At 40.2% G+C, this 26,563-nt stretch overlaps 1 protein-coding gene across 1 annotated transcript in view; it reads right to left on the bottom strand.

Moving 5' to 3' along the window:
- The window catches only part of LOC124392336 (sodium bicarbonate cotransporter 3-like), a 43,968-nt gene that overhangs the window by 10,842 nt on the left and 6,563 nt on the right, over positions 1-26,563 (bottom strand). Inside the window, 11 exon segments of the mRNA XM_046859228.1 lie at positions 1,067-1,170; positions 3,025-3,171; positions 4,941-5,028; positions 8,110-8,267; positions 10,929-11,044; positions 13,137-13,448; positions 14,970-15,161; positions 16,053-16,213; positions 18,024-18,159; positions 20,611-20,760; positions 23,723-23,804. Of these exon segments, the coding sequence (XP_046715184.1) occupies positions 1,067-1,170; positions 3,025-3,171; positions 4,941-5,028; positions 8,110-8,267; positions 10,929-11,044; positions 13,137-13,448; positions 14,970-15,161; positions 16,053-16,213; positions 18,024-18,159; positions 20,611-20,760; positions 23,723-23,804 (1,646 nt within the window).

Genomic DNA, 26,563 nt, shown 5'->3' with positions numbered 1-26,563 from the left:
AGGCTAATCCTTAAGTAGTATACAGTGTATGTACTATGTGTTTAATAGTATTGGGTGCTTTCAGGGGGCTACAAACTCAGCAGTATATAATGTGTGTGTGTGTGTGTGTGTGTGTGTGTGTGTGTGTGTGTGTGTGCGCATGCCCAATCTCGCTCTGGCAGGCGTTCCGATTGTAAGGCGAATAGGAATAAAAAGGCTTATGGAGAGCTTTCGGCGGTGCTCAGTGGTGTAGGAGATGAAAGGAATTCATCCACTGACATTTTCCATCAAGTTATCTAACACTTTTACAAAGAAAGGACGGAAGCAAAAAAGAGGACGAGCTGACGCCTCTGTAAACTTTCCGTCGTTCATTACGCATGAAAATTAAATGTGGGTGTGCATTCCAGCAAAGTAACACGCTGAACTTTTGACTCGGACTTCAGCGAACATTTTTCAAACTGGTTCAAATAAAAAAGATTTGGAAGAAAGAAAGAAAGAAAGAAAGAAAGAAAGAAAGAAAGAAAGAAAGAAAGAAAGAAAGAAAGAAAGAAAGAAGCTTCATTCTAGTTACATGTACTTTACTGTGAAATACTTTTTTACCAGCGATGTTAGGAAGCTGGGGTCAGAGTGCAGGGTCAGCCATGATACAGGTGGCGGCTTGGCCATACCAGGGCTTGAATCCCGACCTTCTGATCAGTAACCCATGAGCCTAAACCTGTTAGCCTTCGTCACAGCTTTTGGGACACATAGCTGAAAATGTTACACGTTTTTCATTGAAAAAAAAAACCTGGATCTAAAATCGATGCTTGGGGCTTAGACCTTTAGAATGATATATAGTTAGTCATGGTTACTCTTGTCCCTTTTTATTTTATCTATTGCTAAACATTAACGCCTCCGAAAAATGAGATACGTTGCCACGTTGGTGCAATGATGAGCTACTACCTTCCCCACTATATAGAACTAGAACTATATAGAGTTCTAACCATGGTGTCTGAGAGTGCTTCTATCCTTACATTGTTGCCAGCAGTATGGGAAGTGCCAAGGTGTGTGTGTGTGTGTGTGTGTGTGTGTGTGTGTGTGTGTTTACCTCCCTGTTCTCTGGAGCTCAGGGCCAGGTTGGTGTTCTTCCTCCTGGCTTGGCTCTGTAGGAGTCACAGTGCCGTTTAGTTGAGTTGGCCTCTTTCTCTTCATCTAGAGCAGAATGATTGATTAGCACACCCAGCCACCCACCCACACACAACCAGCCACCCACACCCACACACAACCAGACACCCAGCCACCCACCCACACACACTCCCAGCTAGCCACCCACCCACTCCTACACACACATGTTTATCAGTATTTATTATCAGTTATAAAATTACTAACTGCAGCCCATCTGCTGATACAGTGTGCAGTATGTTCCCTCAGTCTGTATCAATTCTGCTTCATTTACTTTAAACAATGGACACAGAAACAAACTGGTGTTAGTCAGCTAGCACTGATATGGCTATGCTAGTCATGTAAGATAAAGAGTTTCAGGGGGATTTAACCAAATAGAACAAATCTTTTATACATTTTAAGATTATTCATCCCTGTTTAGAAGGAACCACCAGTCCTCAGGACCTCCCTGTTCCTTCCCGATGCCCTACTTCTGGATGTAGGTCTCATAAATTGGAAAACATTTGCTGCTGCTGAGGATGGTTTCTCATGAACAGATTAAAGATTCATGAGATTCCTTCTGGATCTAGCACTTGGAAATCATGTAGATGGACAGTAATTATTATAAACGGTCCGCTACAACAACGAAGGGCTGCAATCGCCAAGAACTTCCATCAGTAAACAGGACATTCAGTGTCACCCAGATAAGGACCGATTCCCTTTTGAGTCTGGTTCCTCTAAAGGTTTCGGTATCGTGAATTCTTAGGCAATTTTTCTTTTTACACCATCAAGAATTTTACTTATTTTTATTTGAATATCACACTTAACAATGGATATTGTCTCAGCTTTACAGAGATAAGTGTTGATAAAATTTTTATAAATTTGTTCCTTATAATTGTAGGTTTGTCCATAATAAGAGAGCCAGTGGCGAATGTGGCAAGGAAAAACTCCCTGAGATGTCATGAGGAAGAAACCTTGAGAAAAACCAGACCCAAAAGGGAACCCATCTTTATCTGGGTTGAATGTCCATCACTAATGGCTCAGTCGTTAACAATAAACATTTATTTATGTAAAGCTTCTTTGTTAAAATGTCCATCGGTAAAGTGCTTTAGAAATAAAATTTAACCAAATTGACTTTAACCAGACAATCTGGCTAATAATGTGAGGAGATCATATTGATTCAAGTTGTGGATTTTTCTCAGTAAATCCATGACTAATATACTAGCTTTTTCCAGGTTTGTTTTGGTTAGAACTAGCTAGATATTTTTTGGTTTGGAATAGTAATGATAATTAGATTAAATCTCATTGCCTCTGTAGTCTCTGATAGTGAAAATTACACTTAATTAAACTATTAAAGACATAGTCATCAGACTTTTAGCTTGCAGTAGCATCAAAAGTGTTTTCCTTTTTTGGTTTTTGTCTCTTGTAGTATTTCTAGACATGGTCTCTAGAAACATGTTTTGTTAAAGAGGGAATATGGGACATTCCTGAGAGTAATTTTTCCTCAGGAAACAATGTTTGTGTCTTGCTAGCTGGTGCTAGCAATGTAACCAGCTATGTAGCTAAGTTTGTCCTTAGGCTTGATGAAAACTTTTAACTTCTTTTATTAATGCTAATATTCCACATTTATAAGCTTCTCTTAAGAAATCTAGCATTGTATTTAGTGAATTTAAAGCTCAGTTAGATGAACAGCTAAACAAATTCCTTTTCTTGAATCCTGTGTGCTTTATTACTGAAGTAATCTTTATATGCCTATGATAAACTACAGTATATAAGTCTCGCATGACTAGCATGTGTACATGTTGTAGTGTACTAGCTGTAGAGTTGTACAAAGTGTAGCATTAATCGTTGTGGACGTGATGCAAGCCAGAGTCAGCTTGCTAGTACTAAACCATGACCTCTGACCTGTGATGGGACGTTCTTAGGAGGATCGATGCGGATGGTGGGGTCCCATTCTCCTGGAGGAAGAACAGTCACCTGGTCTAAAAACTCATCAATGCCAGAGAGGAGATCGGATCTGTCGCGGGCTTTATACGCCACATCATGGAATATCTTGGGTGAAGGAAACACGTATACAGAAATGAGTGATTACTGAACAACAGTTACATTAAATGTTTACTTCTAGATTACCTAAAAATCTAGCAAATCTAAGATGTAAAGGATTTTATGTAATTAACCGCTTAATCCAAATCTGATTTGAGAATTGGGTTTCTTGAAAGCACTGCTTTTAGAAAAAAATTTGCAACACATTTTTATCCATGCAGTGGATTTATATTTCTATTTAACCACAGGTGTAAAATGGTGACTTTAACATTGAGGAAAAACCTTAACTTTGCAGTTTTGTTTATGGTTATTCTCTATTTTGAAGTCCCAGATGCAGTTTCATTCACATTTATCCACTAGAGGTCCTGGGTACCTACATACTAGCACTGAGTAACAAATTCAAGTAAAGTACACAGAAATCACCCCAATATGCCTTTTTATTGGAGAGCCTGCGGTATATAATATTTGTATAAAATACTTATTGCAACAAAATGTTGAAAAATTTGACAAGCAGGGAAATTGCACAGGAAAAGTGCAAACAAAAAATTATTTTTTATCATTAAGAAATATATTAGATATACTCTTCTTCTTCTTTCAGCTGCTCCTATTAGGGGTCCCCACAGCGGATCAACCGTCTCCATACCCCCCCTGTCCTCTACATCTGCCATCCTCATATATATATATATATATATATATATATATATATATATATATATATATATATATATATATATATATATGTTTATTTATTTAGTTAGTTAGTTTTTCCAATCCCATCAGGCATTAGAGTGGAAGACTCAGATGTGGACATAATGACATGGTAGAAGGGATATGAGACCGTTCCTCTATCCAGAGTCTCCCCAAATCCTTTTTTATTTATTTTGGAGACAAGGTGAGGAAGGCGAGATTGAGATGGTTTGGACATGTACAGAGGAGGGACATAGGTTATATCGGTAGGAGAATGCTGAGGATGGAGCCACCAGGAAGGAGGAAAAGAGGAAGACCAAGGAGGAGGTTCATGGATGTGGTGAGGGAAGACATGCAGGTAGTCGGGGTGAAAGAGACAGATGTAGAGGACAGGGGGGAATGAAGACAGATGATCTGCTGTGGCGACCACTAATAGGAGAAACCGAAAGAAGAAGAAGAGGAAGAAGAAGAGGAAGAAGAATAAGATTCCGACTAATGTTATTAATATGGCAGGAATATCAACATATGCTTAAAATTATTAAATAAAAAAACTCTAAATACTCTAAAAAATCTCCTTGAGATTAAACACACCTTGGCTTTATACACACATCCCAAAGCGTGTCCAGACTCTCTAACAGTTTCCTTCCTGATTTAAGCCAGACTACAAAACATGTACATCAATATATTTTCATGCTGTTGATGCTTTTCTTTTCTTTCTTTTTTTTTTTACTGGTTTTCGAAATTAATTCCGAAAAACATCCCTATTTAACACTTGTACACTCTCTAGCTACAATCCATCTCTGACCTCTGAAGCTTTTTACATCTGATGGCTGCATGTATACCCATGATTGTTCTCTAAATTGTATTTGGACAACATTCAGAAAAAAAATCACTTATAAACTTGGGATTCACCTCCCACACACTCCACTCCCAAACATTATGCAAATCAGAGTTATGTGTTTATTGTGCACATCTGGGTCGTAGTTATATTATTATTGAAGCATTGATTTCATTTGAGGATGGGCACAGGAATCTGTGCTCCTGTAATCTACTCTGTATAAGTAAGTTATGGCCCATTAGAGTGTTCTTACCTCATCTGTCATTAGAGTGGCCATGGAGCGTCCAATCTCGTGGTACTGGGGACCTTTTCCATATGGCCCTAGTAATAGAAACAGGAACCTGATCCACACATACACACACACACACACACACACACACACACAAACACACAATCTAATGAGAATGGTTTTACTGCATTGTGGTAGAGTCTGAAGTTAAAAACATTATACAAGAAAATTTTTATTGAATTGTAGGGTGAAGACGTCTCTAGGTTATGTATGTAACCCTAGTTCTCTGAGGGAAGGAGACGCTGCATAGAAACGCTTTGGGAACTCGCCCGAGTGTTCACACTCTAAATTAATGTGTGTAATCAGTCAAAAACTGGACGTTGGCTGTCACAATCAGCAAATGAAAAAATGCATAGGGAGTGAGGCAGCGCCAGCTTCTGTAAGGGAGAAGGAAGTGCTGCATGGACGCCGGAGGCTAGAGGCTCAAAGGGGGACCTGCCCAGCGATTGCCCGGCTAAGGGGGCATTATAAGCCAAAATGGCGAATGCATAGACTTTCAGGGTCGACAGAGCCAACCCCTTGGCGAACTGTCCCTGGAGAAAAATTCAGCACTGTGCCAACTGTCCTGGCAAACTCTCTCCAGAACTCCCAGAAGCACGATGGGGGGAAAGGCGTACAGATGCGGCCTGAAGGAATAAGGGAGAACCAGAGGGGATGTCTCTAGCGATGCAAACAGATCCACCTTGGCTTTTCCAAATTTCTCCCAAACCTGCTCCACCACATCGGGGTGGAGCTGTCATTCTCCGGATCTTAACCCCTGCCTCAAAAGGGTGTCTGCTGCCTCGTTCAACTGACCCGGGATGTGAACTGGGCCCAAAGGAGGATCTGGTGTGCCAGCCTGCACAGGAAGCGTGAACGCAGACCTCCATGATGGTTGATGTAGAAGACTACCGCAGTGTTGTCCGTACAAACCAACAAGTGGTGACCTCTGAGGTGTGAGAGTAAATGCTTCAGTGGTAGAAGCACGGCCAGCAACTCTAGGCAGTTGATGTGCCGAAGTAGATGGGGCCCTTCCCACAGACCTCGGGTGGAGCGACCACTCATGATCGCTGCCCACCCTGTGAGAGACGCATCCGTCGTTAGCGTTATGCAACGACTGGGGACTCCCAGCACCAGAATCCCAGAACCCGGGATCTCTCCAAACATCTAAGGCATGTAGGCATTGTCTCGTGACCTTGATGGTGCAAAGGAGATTGCCCCTCCGTGAGAACCCACGGGTCCTGAGCCACAACTGACAGGGTCTCGTGTACAGCAGCCCAAGTGGACTAACATTGGACGCAGCTGCCATTACAACTAGCAGTTTCTGAAACTGCATGACATTGAGAGGCTGCCCTTCTCTGACCTTGCTGATGGCTGTAATGATGGCCACAATGCTGCAAGGCCAAATGAAAGAACCCAATATTGGTAAGCCTCAGGAACTGTAGGATGGATACATGAAAGTATGCATCCTTTTGAATCTACCATAACAAACCAGTCCTTAGATCTGATTTGAAGCACAACCTGCTTGAGGGTCAGCATCTTGAACTTGAGTCATATGAGAGAGCGGTTCAGCTGACGTAGATCTAAGATAGGACGCAACCACCATCCTTTTTGGGAACTATGGCGTACCGGCTGTAGAACCCAGACTCTCGTTCGATGGAGGGACCACCTCGATGGCCTCCTTCCTAAGGAAAGTGTTTACTTCTTGTTCCATGACCAGAGCCTGCTGGTTTCCCACCAGGGTGGGAAGGATCCCATGAAAATGGGGGAGAGAAGACCAGAACTGAATAGAGTAGCCTAGCTCTACAGTGTGCAGGACCCACTGAGACACGTCTGGAAGAGCTTTCCAAGCTGCCAGAAAGTGCTCTAAGAGTATTAGTCTTTTGAGACTGACCTCCGGTGTGCTTAGAGCAGTGCACAGAAAATGACTCTAGGGGCCTCAAGGGAGGTGGCAATATCTCCTGCACCACTAAAATGCTGGTTGGAGACCAAGGAGAGAGCTTGCTGGAGCTGACCTTGCCCTGAAACACCATGGGTGGCAGGGTCAACGGACTAGGTCCCCTTGGGGTCCGGGACAAGGCGGGCACCAGATACATGGAGTCGCAATGCTGTTTCTCTGTACCTCCCTATGGGAGGTGGAGGGTTGCAGTTGAGGCTGCACCCACTAAGCAGCCCCATGTGAGCACAATGGGAGGTACTGCTGGAATGCGGCCGGAGTCATTGAAGAGGCCAGAAGAGGTTAGTGGGGCATTCAGCAGCACGACCCTGTCTCTGTCTGACATCTTTGTAAAACGGCACCTCACACTTCCAACTCAGGCAGCAGGTCAGCCTGATACGGCTGAAGCACTGTAGGCTTAACCTACAGAAGCAAAAGATTTACCCATGAGCACCGATGTATTGCGTAGGGGCTTCGCAGGCAGTGTCAGGGTCTTAGGGCAACATCTCTAAGATGCTTCACACCATCTGACTGAAAGTAAGACATCATGCAATTTACAACTAAGCAAATACAAAAAAGTTCTAAACATTTTCTAAACTTTTAAACATTAGATAACTTGCACCCAAAGCACTCATTGTAAATGAGCTCATCACAGATAATAATCTCGATGCACTCTGTCTCACTGAGATTTGGATTAAACCAAATGATGATATGAGTCTAAACGAGTCTAAACTGTCAGGATATGCTTATAATCATAAGCCCCATCCGACTGGCCGTCAGAGATTAGGATTTAGGTTTAAATTTGAAGTGCTAGTTTTTAAAGTTGTTCTTTCAGACATACATAGGAAACCCCTACTATCTCTCACTCTGGCCACCGTGTACAGACCCCCAGGGCCCTACATTGATTTTCTTTGAGAGTTTGCTCGTTTTCTTTCAGACCTCTTGATCAATTTTGATAAAGTGCTGCTTGTAGGAGATTTTAATATTCATGTAGATGATGCAAATGATGCTCTAAGACTATCATTTGTAGACATTTGTAAACTCTCATTTTTATTTTTAGAAATAATAGTTTTGTTAATGTTAAAACATTTCTAATTGTTGTTTCCTGGTTGTCTGAAGGAAAATTGTCCACCGTTGCTGGGAAACTCACATCCTCCATACATCTGGTCACTGTTTCATGTTGAACACTAACTGATTTTAGGTTAGGAATAAAGTTACCTGGTCGGCACAGGAACTTCAGTGAGTCCTGTGAGCAGTAGAGCAGGCGAGAGACGAACGAAAGCTATGATCGGTTTCTCCAGGAAATCCACTTCCCCTACCAGTACGTTCGAGGCCTCTGCCCCTGGAGGAATCTTCCTCATGAAGTTCATGTCCACCTGAGAAAGAGAGGAGGTAGAAAGACAGGATGCGTTTTTTTTTTTCTCAACTGTGTAGACTAATTTTCTTTCCTTGAGTTTGAGGACTGTTGGAGAGCAAGAACAAGAGTAATCAGCACTGTATTAACTTTATTTATTGCTGTTATCGAAACGCAACCAAACAAAAAACCCTGTGACTATTATTATTATTTAAAAAAATTATGAGATTCATACATGTGGATTAATTGTGGTTTCATTATCACATACTATACAGGTTTATTATTTATTTATCACTCGAGTTCTTATATCGAGATACAGCATAGCATATATCTGACATAATCTTTCTTCCTTGATTTTTATATATTTTTTATACCATCATTATTGTTGTTACTGTTTAATTTCTTTGAATTATATTACTTAATTACTACGGAGGTTTAATGTTAATTTAAATGTAATCCTAATATAATTATAATAATAATTTCTGTTAGTAAAATAACTGTATGTGATTATACTTATACATCTGTATATCTTTATATATATCTCTATATTATAGCTATACTTTCTTCTTCTTCTTTCAGCTGCACCCATTAGGGGTCGCCACAGCGGATCATCCGTCTCCATACCACCCTGTCCTCTACATCTGCCTCTTTCACACATCTACATGCATGTCTTCCCTCACCACATTCATAAACCTCCTGCTTGGCCTTCCTCTTTTCCTCCTACTTGGTGGCTCCATCCTCAGCATTCTTCTACCAATATAACTCATGTCCCTCCTCTGCACATGTCCAAACCATCTCAATCTCGCCTCCCTCACCTTGTTACCAAAACATCCTACATGCACTGTCCCTCTAATAAACTCATTTCAAATCCTGTCCATCGTCGTCACTCCCAACGAAAACCTTAACAACTTCAGTTGTTTTTTACTCAATGCCGCTGTCTCTAATCCATACAACATTTTTGCTCTGTTGACCCCAGGTACCTAAACTCCTCCACCTTCTCCACCTCTTCTCCCTGCAACTGCACCACTCCACTGCCCTCCCTCTCATTCACACACATGTACTCTGTCTTACTCCTACTGACTTTCATTCCCCTTCTCTCCAATACATACCTCCACCTCTCCAGGCTCTTCTCAACCTGCTCCCTACTCTCACACAGAAAGTTGTTTGTATCGCCATTTACATCATAAGATCGAAAGAACGCAAGCCGATCCATCAAAACAAATGTAATTGATACAATCCTCTTGTAAAAATTTTAACTTTTCATTTTCATGTATAGACATGTACACATCCAGCAATTCCAGCAATTATCCAGCAATTAAAACCATAAACAAAAAAACAGCAAAAGTTCTGTTTGAGGTCCTGATGATTTACAGAATTTTAAACACCATAATTACTTTTACAAATGTATTTTGTCTTGATGCTCTATGTTACTCTGGGTTTACTAATAACAAACATACATTTGAATACAGCATACATATTTGATATAAAATTAGCAAAAAAATTGCAATTTAATTGTGATTAATCGTGATTAAATGTTGTAATCAATTAACAGGCCTATTTTATATATATATATATATATATATATATATATATATATATATATATATATATATATATATATATATAAAAACAGGGTGTTTGCTTTTCTTCTATTTGCTGAACAGCTTCTGCACATTTTCACAGCCTGAGCCTGATCTATTAGTTTGTTTTACATATATTTATATATTTATCTGCACTGTGTTTATTTGCACAAGGCTAATACTTGCACTTGGAAGTCCCCTTCAGAGGACTTTGGTATATTAAGCAGTGTTTACATGTTGGGATAATTCCAATGAACACACACACATATACACACATACACAGCACAATCTTGTCTTCTGAAACAATAAACAGTAACCAAGAACAAAAAAACATAAAACATATCCTAAGCAAGTAGATTCAAGTCCTGGTACTGTGTGAAAACAAATGTCTCGAGGACGACAGAAATATCTGACAGGAATATTTTTCTGGTCCCAGAAGAAAACCTGAGGTTATTTGAGGGGGGGTTGTAGCTCTTATTTTAAAAAGAAAAAATAGCCCAAAGATGTCCTTTCTTATGTTTGAGTTACACTATAATATGCATTAGATACTTGTAAACATGGTGTCAATGAAAGGTCCTGAAAAAGATTAAACCATTCGTGGCTGTGGCTGTTTGTGTGTGTGTGTGTGTGTGTGTGTGTGTGTGTGTGTGTGTGTGTATGTGTGTGCGTGTGCGTGTGTGCGCATGTGTGTGTTTTTTGTTTCTATTTTTAAACAGGGTTTCATGATGTTACCATCCTGTAATTTCCAGAAAGTACAACTTTAAGAAACGAGGGTGATTTTTGAGAGCAGAAGCCATTTTTTATTAGCACTTGATGCAAACTATAATTCCAGTGTCATTTTATGCACATCAAGGCTTTTCTTGGTACATTTTTCAACATGTCTGGAAGTAACACTGACATTGCTGATTATTTGGTTTCCTTTGTAGTGTCACTCAACCTTTTACACGTCTCATATAAAAGACTTTTGCTAGCTAGCTAGTCACTTAGTCACTAATTTTTTTAGCTAGCTTAATCCAGTTGCTTAACAACGGTGTTGCCACTTTAACCACGTGATTCATGAGCGGATCATGTATGTTTGCATTCCAATGTTTTGAGTGTGTTACCTTGCTAAGATCTACAGTGCTGCCTTCTTTGCTGTTGCCTAACTTGGATGATCTGTTTTCACTCAACCTGCCTGCATCCACAGAGCCAGAAAGAGAAGTCGAAGACACCACAGTACCTGAGAAAGAGAGCCGACAAGAAACAGATCAAATCTACAGCACAAGCAGATGTGCAGAACTATGTGATTTTTCTCCAAGTGGCCATATCCAGACAAGCATGCATGGTTTAGTCTCCAAAATGAGTATTTGTGCACTAGTCACTGACCCAGAATACACTCGATACAGATGCTGTCTCATGTATAACAATACTCACTCAGCCTCATTATAAAACCCTGCTGAAGAAAAGAAAACTATAGAAACCCTGAAAGAAATTCTAATACCATTACAGACAATTAGCTCTTAACCATTACCCATAGCCCCATAGCCTAATCTTTTTAAAAGGGGTCTTTTAGATACCAACATAGGATTTGAAAGTTGCTAAAGGTGTTCTATCGCTCTTTAATGGTTACCACTCGAGATCCACTTAGCAGTGAAATTCTTTCTTTACATATCCCAGCTTGCTAGGAAACTGGAGTCAGAGTGCAGGGTCAGCCATGATACAGCGTTTCTAAAGCAGAAAAATGTTAAAGGCCTTGCTCAAGGAACCAGGTGTGGCCTGATCATCTAACCTTTTGATCAGCAAACCAGAGCCTTAATCACTGAGCTACCACATCCTGAAAAACATAATAAATCTTCACTTTCAATTTATACCAATCAGACATAACATTATGACCACCTGCTTGATATTGTGTTGGTCCTACCTTTGCTGCCAAAACAGTTCTGACCCATCGAGCATCAACAGCATTAACAAATTTTTACCAATTTGACCTACAGAAGCTCTTGTGATAGATACTCACTACTGCAGACCAGGAACAGCCAACAAGAGCTGCAGTTTTGAAGATTCTCTGACCCAATCATCTAGACATCACAATTTGTCTCTTGTCAAACTCAAATCCTTACACTTGCCCATTTTTCCTGCTTCTAACACGTCAACTTTGAGGACAAAATTTTCACTTGCTGCCTAATAAATAAATCCCACCCATTAACAGGTACCATGATAAAGAGATAGTCAATGTTATTCACTCACCGGTCATAATTTTATAATGTCTTAATGCTATGCCTGATCAGTCTATGTCCTTTGTTTTCAATTTAAACAACAAAAAAACTGTCTAAATACACAACCCAAAACAAAGGACAAAAAACGTTTTAAATTACCATTGCATTCTTCTCTGAATAGACCAAAGAGGTTCTCTGGATCTACTCATTGGACTCTTTCGTACTTATTCTGGAATCATGTGATATGCCATCCGTGGGCACTTGAGCAGGTCGGAATTTTTGAGTCAGCAGTGGGACAGATCATTTACAAGCAGAGATTTATTCAGAGATTAACTAAAGAATACCCACTGATCAAACACACTTACCATCCACCCACCAGTCCTCACAAACACTGTTTAGCTCTATAGTATAGTCACCTTTTTATTATATACAGATTTTCACTGGGGTGCCCATGAACGTGCTTCTGAATGCAGAAGCAGAATAGTCTATCAAGCTGAGGACAGGGCTCCATAAACAGGTCTGTCTTACACGCTACTGGGACACACAGGCACTGAGAAAATCTGAACAGGGTATGAATAAAATATAACAGTGGGAAACTGTCCATGCAGGCTTAAAATAATGTTGATGGGAAAGTTTACTGCATAGCCAACAAATACACCAAGGCATGTGGGCACACATACACATACACATACACTCACACACACACGCACATGCGCACACACACACACACACACACACACACACACACACACACACACACAAACACACACATTATTTTCCCAGGTCTTCAAATCTGAAGTTATTTTGCACTGGTGACTGTGTTTATGGAGCCATTACACACACATTTATGAACACAATGATTATATACAATGGCAAAGGGGGAGGTGATGGGGCTGTAAAGCTTATAAAGAGATGGATGGATGGATGGATGGATGGATGGATGGATGGATGGATGGATGGATGGTGGGATGGAAAATGGAAAATAGTGCATGCACACATTTAGGGAAATAAGTCCAAAGGTATTATAATGTCAAATGTAGTATTAGTCTGTAAATTAGACTAACGAGATGATGTAGGGATATGTAAGGGATATGTGAGTAGCTAAACATTACTCACACAAATACTTGTCTTCACCAGCCCTAAGATCCAAAACATCCTCCTCAGACTCTTCGTCCTCCTCTGGTGGAGACACCACAACCTCAGGGATTTCCAGATGGACTTGCGGGGCTCCGTCAGTCAGGTCAAAGTGTCGAGCAGGTGGTGGGGTGCTTTGCGGTGTGGGGACAGGGCTGGGTGAGGTACCATGGCCTGGGCCAGGTAGGAGGTGGTTTAGGAGCATGGAGACTCGTGAGTCGCTCCTCTGGGACAGGTTGGAAATAGAGCCCCCCAGTTTCAAAAGAGAGTTACGCGACGCAGACAAACCGTCACCTAGCAAGAAAAGGGAGAACGAAAAAAAAAGGGGTTGGTTTAATAGGAGAAGGGGCCTTCTTGGAGGTCATAAGGGATGCAGAGGCATGCAGTTGGGGTAGGAGGACGTGTTCAAGTGCTTGTCTGTGTATGGGAAACAGGAAGGAGATTAAAAAAAAAAACAAGAACTTGAAGTGATCCTGAATGCCTCATATAGGGATGGAAAGCAAGCCATGCGATATAAGCAAGACCAAAAATTACCCCTAAATTGCGAAGATATATATATATATATATATATATATATATATATATATATATATATATATATATATATATATATATATATATATACGTGTACCAAGTGTCCATTACACCATGCAATCGTGATTAATTTGAGGTTATTGAACCATACTCTGCAGAGAAAAAGTCCACAATTCATAATCAAGTCCTTTCTCAAGATAAACATCAGGCTCCAGCCAACTGGCAAGGCTTAAAGTGCAAGCAAAGAGCAGATTTGAGCACAGAGCAGCCCTATCCGCACCACGGTAATACTCACTGTTTTAATGCCTGAGTGGTACTGCTAAGTTACCATGAATAATCACAATCTAGTCCCAAGCAGCCCAGTTTATCCTTGATAATGATCATGCAAAAGAAATAGGATGGGTAAAACAGAAAAGCTTCTATAAGGGCAATGTTATGGATGATTATAAGAGTCATGAAACCACCAGTTTAAGCTTTTCAGGAAATGGTAGGTCTTCACTCGTCACTTGAAGATGGCCAGTGACTCCGCTGTTCAGACATCTCGAGGAAGTATATTCCACCACCTCAGTGCCAGAACAGAGAAGAGCCTTGAGGTATACTTACCTCTTACCCTGAGAAGGTGGTACCAGTGCTAGAGGATCTCAAGCAGCGTGGTGCACTGCAAGGAGTGATGATGTCTTTGAGGTAAGAAGGCTGCTCCCTTGAGGGGTCACCACAGAGGATCATCCGTCTCCATACTACTTTGTGCTCTACATCTGCCTCTTTCAAACCAACTACCTGCATGTCTTACCTCACCAAATCCATAAACCTCCTCCTTGGCCTTCCTCTTTTTTCAGCATTCTCCTACCGATATACCCCATGTCCCTCCTCTGCACATGTCCAAACCATCTCAATCACGCCTCTCTAACTTTGTCCCCAAAACGACCTACATGCGTCGTCCTTCCATCGAGCTAAGAGACACAAATCTCTTTCCTGTACCAAATGCCAGCTCCGTGAAGATATGCTTTTCATGGGTTGATGTGGAATATCTTAAGTTGTCTGCTATAGAGCGCTGACCTTAACCCTACTGAACACCTTTGGGATGAACTGCATTTAGGCAAATGGGGACTAAATGTGGAATGGGAGGTTGGTCAGAAATTGTCAGGTATCCCAAACCATTCTCCGTATAGTGCATGTATGTGTGTATGTGAATGTCCTCTGCGTATTTGTGAACACATTAGAGATGATGGAGCACTGCTAATTATGTAGTGTGTGAAGAAAGGGTGCGGAGAAAGCCCTCACCACTGCGCTCCAATAACAGCGGCTCAGAGTGTTTCTTGCCTATATCTGCAAGCGAGCGCACAGCCAGCGGGAAGCGGTTGCTTAGCTTCCTCTCGTTCTGGTGGTGGTGACGTTTCAGCACGGCCTCTCGCACCTTCTGCCTTAACGACTCGTCCAGCTGCCCTGTTGCCACCATGCTGTCTATCACCATGTCTGAAACAGGGAGAGTGAGAACTTTTTTGAAATTTGAAATTAAATAAGTACATTTGACATTTACAGCATTTGGCAGATACCCAAACTACAACTTACAGTTTTCCCAGTTATACAGCTGAGCAATTGATGGTTAAGGGTTTTGCTCAGTTATACAGCTGAGCAATTGATGGTTAAGGGTTTTGCTCAGTTATACAGCTGAGCAATTGATGGTTAAGGGTTTTGCTAAAAGCCCAGCAGTGGCAGCTTGGTGGTACTGGGATTTGAACACATGACCATCTAATCAGAAGTCCAACATTTGATCCACTGAACTACCACTTTCCAAAAAGATTTACATTACATTTATGGCATTTGGAAGATGCACTTATCCAGAGCGACTTACTAAGCAGCTAAGCAATTAAGTAGTTGAGGGTTAAGGGCCTTGCTTAAGGGCCCAGAAGTGGCAGCTTGGTGGTGCTGGGACATAAACTCATGACTTTCCAATCCATCTCCTGCCTTAACCACTGAGCTACCACCTCTCTATTTCTGACACTGAAAAAGCCAGCAGTTACATTTGCAGCATTTGGCAAATGCACTTATTCAGAACAGCTTACAACTTGAGCAGTTAAGGGTTAAGAGCCTCGCTAAAGGGCCCAAAACAGTGGCAGTTTCTTAGTTCTGGGATTTGAACTCATGACCTTCTGATGCAGAATCTAATGCCTGCTACCACCTCCCTCTTTCTTACAGTAAAAAAAGCTTGCATTAGGCAGACACCCTTATCCAGAAAGACTTATAATCTGAGCAGTTGAGGTTGAAGAGTCTTGCTCAAGGACCCAGCAGTGGCAGCTTGGTAAGGCTAGGATTGGAACTCACAATCAGTAAGGCACTTCAGTACACACACACAAAGGGGCATACCTGCAATGTCATCGATGGAGTCGGCCTTCATGTCGAGCAGCACAGTACCGTTGAGGATGCAGCTGCGCAGCTCGAACAGACTGTGCAGAGACAGTGTAGCTACATAGGGTTTACTCCACCTCTCACCTCCATCCTCAACATCCTCTTCAAACTTCAGCCATCTGCAGAGGATGTACACACACACAAACAACAAAAAGAAAACGAGACTGAAGACTTAGGTGAATCTTGAAAATACATAATTGTTATAAAAAAAAACATAGATAGATAGATAGATAGATAGATAGATAGATAGATAGATAGATAGATAGATAGATAGATAGATAGATAGATAGATAGACAGACAGACAGACAGATAGATAGATAGATAGATAGATAGATAGATAGATAGAAATCATTCTGCCTGTTTTTTCAAGCTATTATCCAATCAGCCAATTATGTGGCAGCACGACTTAACACAAAGTGGTGTGAAAAACAAAAAACATTAGCAAACAGAAAAGCAACAATCAGGCAAAAAGTTAATTTAAGATTAAGATCTTAAAAGTAGAAAAATATTAAATATTGAATATTTTTTCAAATTTAGAATGGACCTTAGGCAGACGTTTGTATTGTCCTGAATGGACAGACCTGCTGTGTTCTGTTCCTTCTAAGGGTGCCCACTTTCTCAGTCTAATTGTGAGACTGTGTGTGGCAGCATAAAAGCGTAAAAGCCTATTTCAACAATCCTATTCAGGTACACATAATGTACACTCACACTCACACTTACACACACACACACACACACACACACACCTTAATTCAGGCCCTCAGTTTGGTCATTGTTACAGCGAATGCTAGACCAGTATTTAGACCATGTTAGATTAATGATTCACCATTTTAGCTACACTACACTATGATTTTTCAACATCCCATTCCACATTTAATTTCCATTTGCTCTTATAATAACCTCCACTCATCTGGGAAGATGTTCCACTAGATTTTAGAATGGACAGCCATCAAATGAACAATTTCACAATTTTCATCTTCATTCCTTTATTCACTTACTTCTGCATTTAAAGGTGCTGTTACTATAGAAACGATTACATATTACGTATTAGTACCTGCTTTTTAAGAAACACCATCTAAACAATTAGAATTAACAATTAATTTATGATTGTTCAGATAATAATCTCATCTTATTGATGTTGAAACCTTTACTAACCAGAGTGATGGAGGTCAGCAGAGGTGTAAAGGGTACCTGAATATCATACTTAAGTAAAATTATAGATACCTTACTGCAAAACTTACTCCATTCCAAGCTAAAAATCATCGTCCATCTTCAATTAACAAAGAAAATGAATGTATCATGTCACAAAAAAAATCATTATTCAATGGGCATATAAAATAACAGTAAATAATTTTATTAAAAAAACAAGTATTCAGAGCTGACTGTAAATTGATGCACCTCTTAGTCTCAGAAAAAGGCAATAATTTGATTTAACTTCAAGAAAGACTGGTTCACAATTTTTTTGAATATATTCAAGGTCTTTTTCGGACTCTAAACGAGGTGAGTGGAGGTAAAAATGTCGCTTACAATCAGCAGATGTTGGGTGGGGGAGTGTTGAGCCTTCAAGACCTCTATCTTCAATAGAGGTACAAAATGTAATTGTTAAAGGTCATTGCCAATTAAAATATCGTGGGGTTAAAAGTACATACATTGAATCATAAATGTAGTTGAGTAGAGAGTAAAAGTTACTTATATCTTTGATACTCAGTAAAACTATAAAGTAGCAAAAAAATTACTAAAGTACAATAATGAAGTACATTTAGTACAGCACTGTGTCATGATTGTGATCTAGATTAAGATTTAGTGTAGGCCTTAGAGCACGGCCTTTTAGCCTGAGCCTTTCAAAGAAACAACACACTCACACACACACACACACACACACACACACACACACACACACACACACACACACACATGCATACACACACCTGGCAGTTTCTCTCCACTCTGTGTTGCCGTGTCGGATAGAAAGTTCATCCAGCTCAGTGAAAAGATCATGAGGAATATGCTCCACATCTCCGTCCTCAGTACCCAGAATACACTGAACACGTTGAGATGGGGTGTCTACATGGAGAGAGCAGAAAACATGATGAGAATGGATGTGTGTATATATATATATATGTGTGACTTATTGGTCATATGAGTGTATGTTCATGTAATACAAGCTACAGGTGTAATATTAACAATCAGTCTGGCATTTTACATACCACACACACACACACACACACACACACACACACACACACACACAAACACATCTCACAGGTTCACCTTAAGCCAATTCTGTGAGTGTGAAAGTCAAACTGAGAAGCAAGACCCCCCCTGAGAGGATCTTGTGGGAAAGACAGTGATTTGTAATTGTATTTTTCTTCACGGAAAATTTCAACATTGGAGTGGAAAATCTTGAGTGGCCTGCTATAGAGCTCTGACCTCAACCCTATCGAGCACTTTGAGATGAAATGGAACGTTGCCGGAACGCCAGGGTTCCTTACCCTACACCAGTACAAATCTCCACAAGCACTCTCTTAAATCTAGTGGAACATCCTCCCAGAAGTATGGAGTTTATTATAAAAGCAAATGGGGGACTTAATGTGGAATAATGGGGTTCAAGAAGCACCAATAAAGCACATATGAAACACATATGGTGTCCACAAACTTTTACCCAAGTAGCATTTTTTGTATAGTTTCTCAAGCCCATAGGTTGTACAAAGTGATACAAATCTTTAACAGCATTATTAACTATGATGCATCCTGTTATTTTTTTAGTGCGTTTTCCTCCATTTGGGTAGTTTTGAAGTTAAATGGGTCACATGACCACATAACAGAACTAAAAATGTAACATTAGTAATTTGAATACAAAAATACATCTTTCAGTTCATTACACACAGAACACTGTGTTTCCCCACAGACCATTATTACTGACGCACCACCAGCTCAAGTCCAGAGCCCTCTGGACAGGTAAACACTATGGAAGCCTATTTACACCACATAAAAAAATTGCCTGAATTCATTATTTTTGTCTCACAATTCTAACTTTATTTCTCGTAATGCCGAAAATAAAAAGGGCTACAATCAATAGAATGACATGCTACCGAACTGAGTCTCCGATCCCTGGAGAGAACTCTATCTAACAATCAGCTCTGGAGGAGATGGACCATGACAGATGAAGCAGAGGAGATCTCGTTCATACATCAACAGCTTCACACTTCAGGCCACAACATGGTTACCAGTGGATGCACCAGAAATGTTAAACGAGAAACAATGTCACAATTGCGAGAAAAAAAAGTTTTTTATAAAAAGTCAGAATTAAACAAATTAATTTTTTTCAATGTGGCAGAAACAGGCTTCCATACAACACAGAAGATGCTGCAGAATGAAAAATAGAGGGACGGAGAGAAAACAACGAGGGGCGAGGAGAAGATTCAGGCCAAAGAACACAACAAAAAGTTTCCACATTTTGGGATAATTTAAAAGTAAATCAGTGTACAATGTGTTTACCCTTTTAAATTCATTTGAAATAGATTTTTTTAATGTATATATTTGTATTTGCATTTTGATGTAATATGCCAATTAAATGCAGTTAAATAAGTTTAGTTTTTACAGATATTCTTGTATGGAATTTCAGCAATAAAACTGCTAATTTTTTTCTAAAAAGTAAACAATTCAATTCAATTCATTTTTATTTGTATAGCGCTTTTAACAATGAACATTGTCTCAAAGCGGCTTTACACAGATAATGTGGTGATACAAAGTGAATATGTTCTTTATAAGTATGTTTGTCCCTGATGAGTGAGCCGGTGGCGATTGTGGCAAGGAAAAACTCCCCGAGACGGCATAAGGAAGAAACCTTGAGAGGAACCAGAGTCAAGAGGGAACCCATCCTCATCTGGGTTGCACCGAATGTCCATTTATTACAGATATACGATGTTGTGGGGTGCAGTGATGGTGATCAGAAGCAAACTGTAGTCCTGAGTCAATGTAACAGACTGTTGACATTAACTACAGTCCAAATCCATCCTCAAAGCGCCCGTTCTTACTCCGGAATTTCATGGAACCACCCAAGGCGTTGATGATAAACCATCCCCAGCTGCACAGAGTGGCCTCCAAACGTGAAACAAATGACTTGTTCTTATCTTCTCTTGTATATTTAGTATTGCTCGTTAATAAAGCAAAAGTATTTCTTATCCGATTATTTGATTAATTGATGGAATAATTGGTAGAATACTCAATTACTAAAATACAAAAAAAGAACATTTTATTGTCAAATTTGTCCACTTGGGAGAGCGTTTTAACAAATATCTCCGTTTTCACTTCTCTTAGCGTGGACCAAATGCCAAAGTGTCGTAACAAATATGTTTTTTCGAATGTATCTGGATTAACGCTGATGTAGACTGAGACCACCTCAAGCTGACGCGAAGACAATCTTATGCTTAACATGTTAAAAAAACTGCAAACAAGTAGCTCGAGAGCCCAAAGGTTGGTTAATCGCGGCGCATGTCCTGAGACGAGGCCTACCTTGTGCGAGAGATTCTCTTTCACCCGCATCCTGCTCGGATTCTCTCTCTTTGTTTCTCCTGCGGTGGTGTCTATGTCCTCGGTGTCGACGCCTGTGTCTGTTCTCCTTCCCAAGAGGGACGTGAACCCCTACATACACTGCTCTGTGACCTTGAACGGAGCAGAACAGACCATATTAAAGATTTGATTATTAGATTTCAAGATTTGAGATTTTTTTTTTGGTCACAAACATAGTAATATGCAGAATACAACTCGCAGTGTAAATGTAAACCTGATCGGCTGCTCAGAAATTTGCACTTCAGATAAAAGGGATTATAAATATAAAATGTGCAAATATATTTAGATGTGCAAAAGGAAAGTACAAAATATAATGGGGTATAACAAACCAAAAACAATGACAATAACTATTTAGGGTGCTGTGTGCAAATGCAGAAAGAACACTAATATGATTGAAGGGAGAACTGAGCATTAGAGACTTATGAGATGCTCGTGTGAAGAATTCTGATAGCTTGCATAAAGAAGCTTCTTCTAAGCCTCTCAGATTTGGATCAGACAGTGGAATCGCTTGCCTGATGAAAGAGGTCTGAACAGGTAGTTACTGTGTTGATTAGGGACCTTGATTATCTTAACAGCTCTGTTTCTCCTCAAATGTATATAGAGGAGAGAGCAGACCCTGAGATGCTAAGTACACTACCTTCTGAAAGGCTTTACAGTCCTGTTTTTCAGCAAATGACACACAAACTGAGATGCACTACTAAAACCCTGTATCTCCTCTTTGTCTTACTTTCTTCACCTGAGATTGTGTGTGAGCAGACCGTGTCAGGATCTCAGAGATGTCTACTCCATGATATTTAAGAAAAGATCTTGGCTTGATCTCAAAACCCATACAAATATAGTTTTACGTTCATTTATTCATTCATTCTAAAATCTTTATCCTGGTATGGGTCCTAAATCTGAAGAAGGCTTAAAGATGCTGTGAAGGGATTTGAATCAAACAGACAACATGCTCTTTTATGGTTCTCATGTGTCTTGAGGACGTTTACATCTACTGTATATTAATGCCATTTGGCAGACGTCTTTATCCAGAGCGACTTACGTTTATTTAATTCATACAACTAGACAGCTATGGGGTTAAGGGTCTTGCTCAGGGGCACAGCAGTGGCAGCTTGGTGTGACTGGGATTTGAACTCACAACCTCCAAAGTTTAATGCTTTAACCACTAAGCTACTACCTCTCCAACAAAATGTTTCTAAACTGACTGATTAACAGGAAACTAGAGAAACTTCCGTGTCCTGATTGTTGGGGTGCTGGTGGTCCACCTAATTTTTTTCTCTCCTCTAAATCTGGGACATGATGCATACCAGAGGATCTCCTCTGAGTTGATTTTGTCAGAATGCAAGGAAATCTTGAAGTATTTCATCAAGTGCTCTAAATTCATTGACCCCAATGTAAATAGAAATATCCAAAACATCATAGAAATATAATGTAATGTTCCAAAATTTCCAGGAACAACTGTGGCACTGTTTTAAGCACATCCTGACCTTTATTAATAGGTTCAGGATTGATATTAGCGATAGCAGATTTGTTCCCTATCTCTAATTTTACACTATAAGTATGAAGTGGAGTGAAGGAAGGTGGACAAATCCCTGATATATCCCAATATATTGTATCTGTGCTTTGAACAAAAAGACCATCAAGATCTTGCATCAACTTTTAAAAATGAGGGTTGTAAATGTAGTACAGAACTGCATGTGCTTTTCAAGCTTTGTGATTGCATTGTCGCTGTGTGGACAGAGCTTGATTTCGAATTAACAAGATATGGTGCACAAAACAAAAAACATCCAGTGAAAAAAGAGCAGTCAGAGGTCAGAGGATAATAGAGAATGGTCAGATTGCTTGAGGCTGACAGGAAGTCTATGGTAGTTCAAATAATCACTCTTGACACCCGTGGGGAGCAGACAAGCATCTCAGAACATACTACATGTCTATCAAAAACAGGAGACCACAGTGGGAACTTTGGAAAAAAACATCACCAGGTTTTTTTCCGAAGACAGATACAGATGTAAAAGCACCAGGACTAGTCTTTATTATTTGTATTTATTTTTAGTTCTGTCAAAAAAAACCGAATTGAAATAAGTGTCTAATACATTATGTCCACCTATGCTTTAAACCCTTCAACATTTTAATGTAATGATCTCAAATGCTCTTTTGTTTTCATTTCTCTGTTTAGTTTGACCACACTGTGGGATCTGGATGAGCTTGTGTTTCTCCTCAGTGATGAATTCACAGCAGGTGATAGACTTATTCTGCCTGGTGTGCTCTCTTTTCCGAATATATTTCCTTAAAGCAATATTTGTCATCATTAATGAATAATTGAATAGTCTCACAGTTTGCACTTACCATTCAGAACTAATTTCTTTCACCTTCATGTGAGGTGTTGAAGGCTTATTAGGTCTACAGTCATGTCTGTTCACCATGATGCATAGTTAAATTAATTTATAAATAGACAGATAGATAAGATGGATAGATGGATAGATGGATGATGGATGGATGTTGTGTAGTGGGTTTTGGGTAATACAAATATAGTTATGGAATAGATTAGCAACAACATTGTGTTTAGAGAGGCAGGGTGTACGAATAGATAGGTGCTAAACAGCTGCTTGATGGACAAAAGACTCCAGAGCTGGTGGATGACTGACTGATTGGATTAGATTGGATTGGATTGGATTGGATTTAATTGTATTGGATTAGATGGATGGATGCATGGATGAATGGATGGATGGATGGATGGATGGATGGATGGATGGATGGATGGATGGATGGACGGATGACAGTAGCTGGCTGGCTTGATTAATAGATGTATGTATGAATGTATGTATGGATGGATGGATGAATGGATGGATGGATGGATGGATGGATGGATGGATGGATGGATGACTGTGGCTGGCTGGCTTGATTCATAGATGATGTATGGATAGATGGAGGTAGGATGGATGGATGGATGGATGGGTGACAGTAGCTGGCTGGCTTGATTCATAGATGTATGTATGTATGTATGTATGGATGGAGGGATGGATGGATGGATGGATGAATGAATGGACAGATTACTTACTCTCTAGTTCTTCATTCTCGAAGTCTGCATGTAATGCTGATCTGGTCTTGCCGTAGTCAACAATAGCCTCTTCACTGTGACTCTATGATCACACACACACACACACACACACACACACACACACACACACACACACACACACACACACACACACACACACACACACACACACACATAGCAACATGCTGTGAAATATGGGATTTCAGATGGCATGTTGCAGGAACACACTGTCTTAGCCTTTTAGACCCAAACTGCAAAAACCAATATGCGGCTCTCAACTTTTGACTTCACTGTTTGAGACTAAGACATGTAATTGCACTCAAAGACTCCCTCTCACAGTACTACCAAACACACACACACACACACACACACACAGACAGACAATAATGGAAAGCCAGCTGAATAATTGATTCTGAATAGGCTGAAGTAATGAAGCTATCACTCAGAAAGTGTAGAAAGGAGGTAGAGGACGTGCAACTCATTGCTAACATCACCCACATTTTGCACTTGAGTCTTTTAAAATTTAAATTATTATTTATTTTCATTGTATATTAATTCACCTTCATATTAACATTCACCTTAAGATCTGTCTCTCTCTATCATACACACTCAGACGATCTTTTAACAGCCAAAATAGCATTCACCATATCAGAAAACAACATGAAGCTCATAATTATACTTTTAAACACAAACCACACAAACTCCCACTGACACACACTAAAACACTCTCTCCCTCACACACACGCCCCTTTTCCCATTGACAGGATCCAAAACACCAGGTCTAATTATTATGTAAAGCAGCATCACAAATGCCACAACCACCAGGCTCTTTCTGTCTGCATCCTGACATTAATTGCATCCTACAGCATTCTTATCTCATAGACACAGAGACACAAAATACAAAAAAAAAACCCTGTAGTCTCTGAAAAGTTTAACTCTAAAATAACAGATCATATAAATGGACATCCAAGAAGTCCAGCCAGATGATCTACCTGTCTATCCACTGTGGATTCAGGAGCAAGAGATACATTTAGCAAAAAGCAGTGGCATACTGCAGCAGGAAGCTCAGAAAAAAAACTACAAAACTATTCCTTTCTCCTTTATTGTTTTAGATACCGCCTACAGAAAGTAGAGGGAAGACTTTTTTAGAAATAACATGCCTCTAGTACAGGGGTGGGCAATTATTTTTTCCATGGGGCCACATGAGAAACAAAAAATATTGTGGAGGGCCGAACCAAAAGGCTGAACTCAATTCTGCATAATATTAATTGTATTTATTTTTTTAAAAGCAGCACATAGCATTGTTTTGATAAACTGGTAAGAGTATATGTTATGATTGAGCAATGAAAAAGTAAAGTTGCCCTACAAAAAAAGTCGTTTATTCAATCAATTTTCACAAAATGAGAACATTTTTACCATTGTGACTCATTATTTTTCAGTGGGAGAAATCTCGTCTCTGCTGGTCTTTAACGAGTGCATCAAAAGTCAGGTTGAATGTCTGAGGTGAAGATTTGTTTGTTCACATAGGTAGGTAGAGCCAAAGAGAACCAACATCTTCTGAGCATGTCTTCTCATGTTTGGAAAGTTCTCTTCCTTGAAAGAAGAGTAAAAATCCAGCAGTTAACCTAACAAAGTGCTCTGCCAGTATCACATCGGACTGCGGTCAATTAGTTCCAGCTGAACATCACTGGGTACATTACACCCACACTGCAGGTAAAGGGTAAGGAAATCATGTCCATTTCATCCTCGAGTGTTCTGAGATCTTCAAATCGCTTCGAAAGCTCACCATGGAGTGCTGCTAACATGGATGAGTACCTGGAGAGGTGATAGTTGATAGTGTGACTCTTTTATGGTTTGCATGTGAGTGAGAGTGTTGCTCTCCAGTTGGCTTGAAAGAAACTGCAACTTTCTCATGAAAGCCTTTACCAGGCTGTGCATTTAATGAACAAAAAGGCCAACAGCAAAGGCAAAATCTACCATCCAGTCCTCATCTGAGAGCTCTGGGATACCTTTGCCTTTCTTCTCACAAAACTCTCAAATCAATGCTTTTAGGTCCCTCTTTTTAGGACTTTGCCCAGGCTGAGCCATCTGACAGCTGTGTGGTAGCCGATGTCACTATGTTCAGTCTCATTTGGGCAAACGTCCGTTGTGACCCCATTTCAGCCCCAGCGTATCCATGCATGCATTTACCACTGTAAACAGATTGCTACCTGTGCAGCATTTTTTTACGTATTGCGTCACGTGCACGTGAATAAAAAAAACTTCTAAATAAAAGTAGCGCAGCTTTATTCTATGCATTAGGTAACATTTGAAAATGTGTTTATTTTTAAATTTACAGTAAACCTCACACCTTATAATGCCCAGGTGTGATCTAGTAGAAGAAGCCTTCCACCAGGTATTGATTGTGTACGGTATTAACATTTATAAAACATGTCCACTGAGTGGATAAGGCTGTCTGCCAAAAGATATAAATGTAAATGTGTGACTTGTGGGTCTCAGGGTTGTTAACTGTAGCTTGTGGGTCTCAGGATGCAAGGTGTGACTTATGTGTCTCAGGGTGTAAGGTGCGACTTGTGGGTTTCAGGGTTGGAGAAGCAACTTGTGGGTCTTAGTATAGAAGGTGTAACTTGTGGGTCTCAGGATGGAAGGTGTGACTTGTGGGTCTCAGCGTGGAAGGTGTGACTTGTGGGTCTTAGTGTAAAAGGTGTAACTTGTGGGTCTCAGGATGGAAGGTGTGACTTGTGGGTCTCAGCATGGAAGGTGTGACTTGTGGGTCTCAGGGTACAAGGTGCAACACGTGGGTCTTTGTGTGGAAGGGGAGACTTGTGGGTCTCAGGGTGG

This window comes from Silurus meridionalis, chromosome 10 (genome assembly GCF_014805685.1).
Source record: "Silurus meridionalis isolate SWU-2019-XX chromosome 10, ASM1480568v1, whole genome shotgun sequence".
Classification (NCBI taxonomy): domain Eukaryota; kingdom Metazoa; phylum Chordata; class Actinopteri; order Siluriformes; family Siluridae; genus Silurus; species Silurus meridionalis.
The sequence above is the reverse complement of the archived record's forward strand: the minus strand, read 5'-3'. Positions and strand labels throughout refer to the sequence as shown.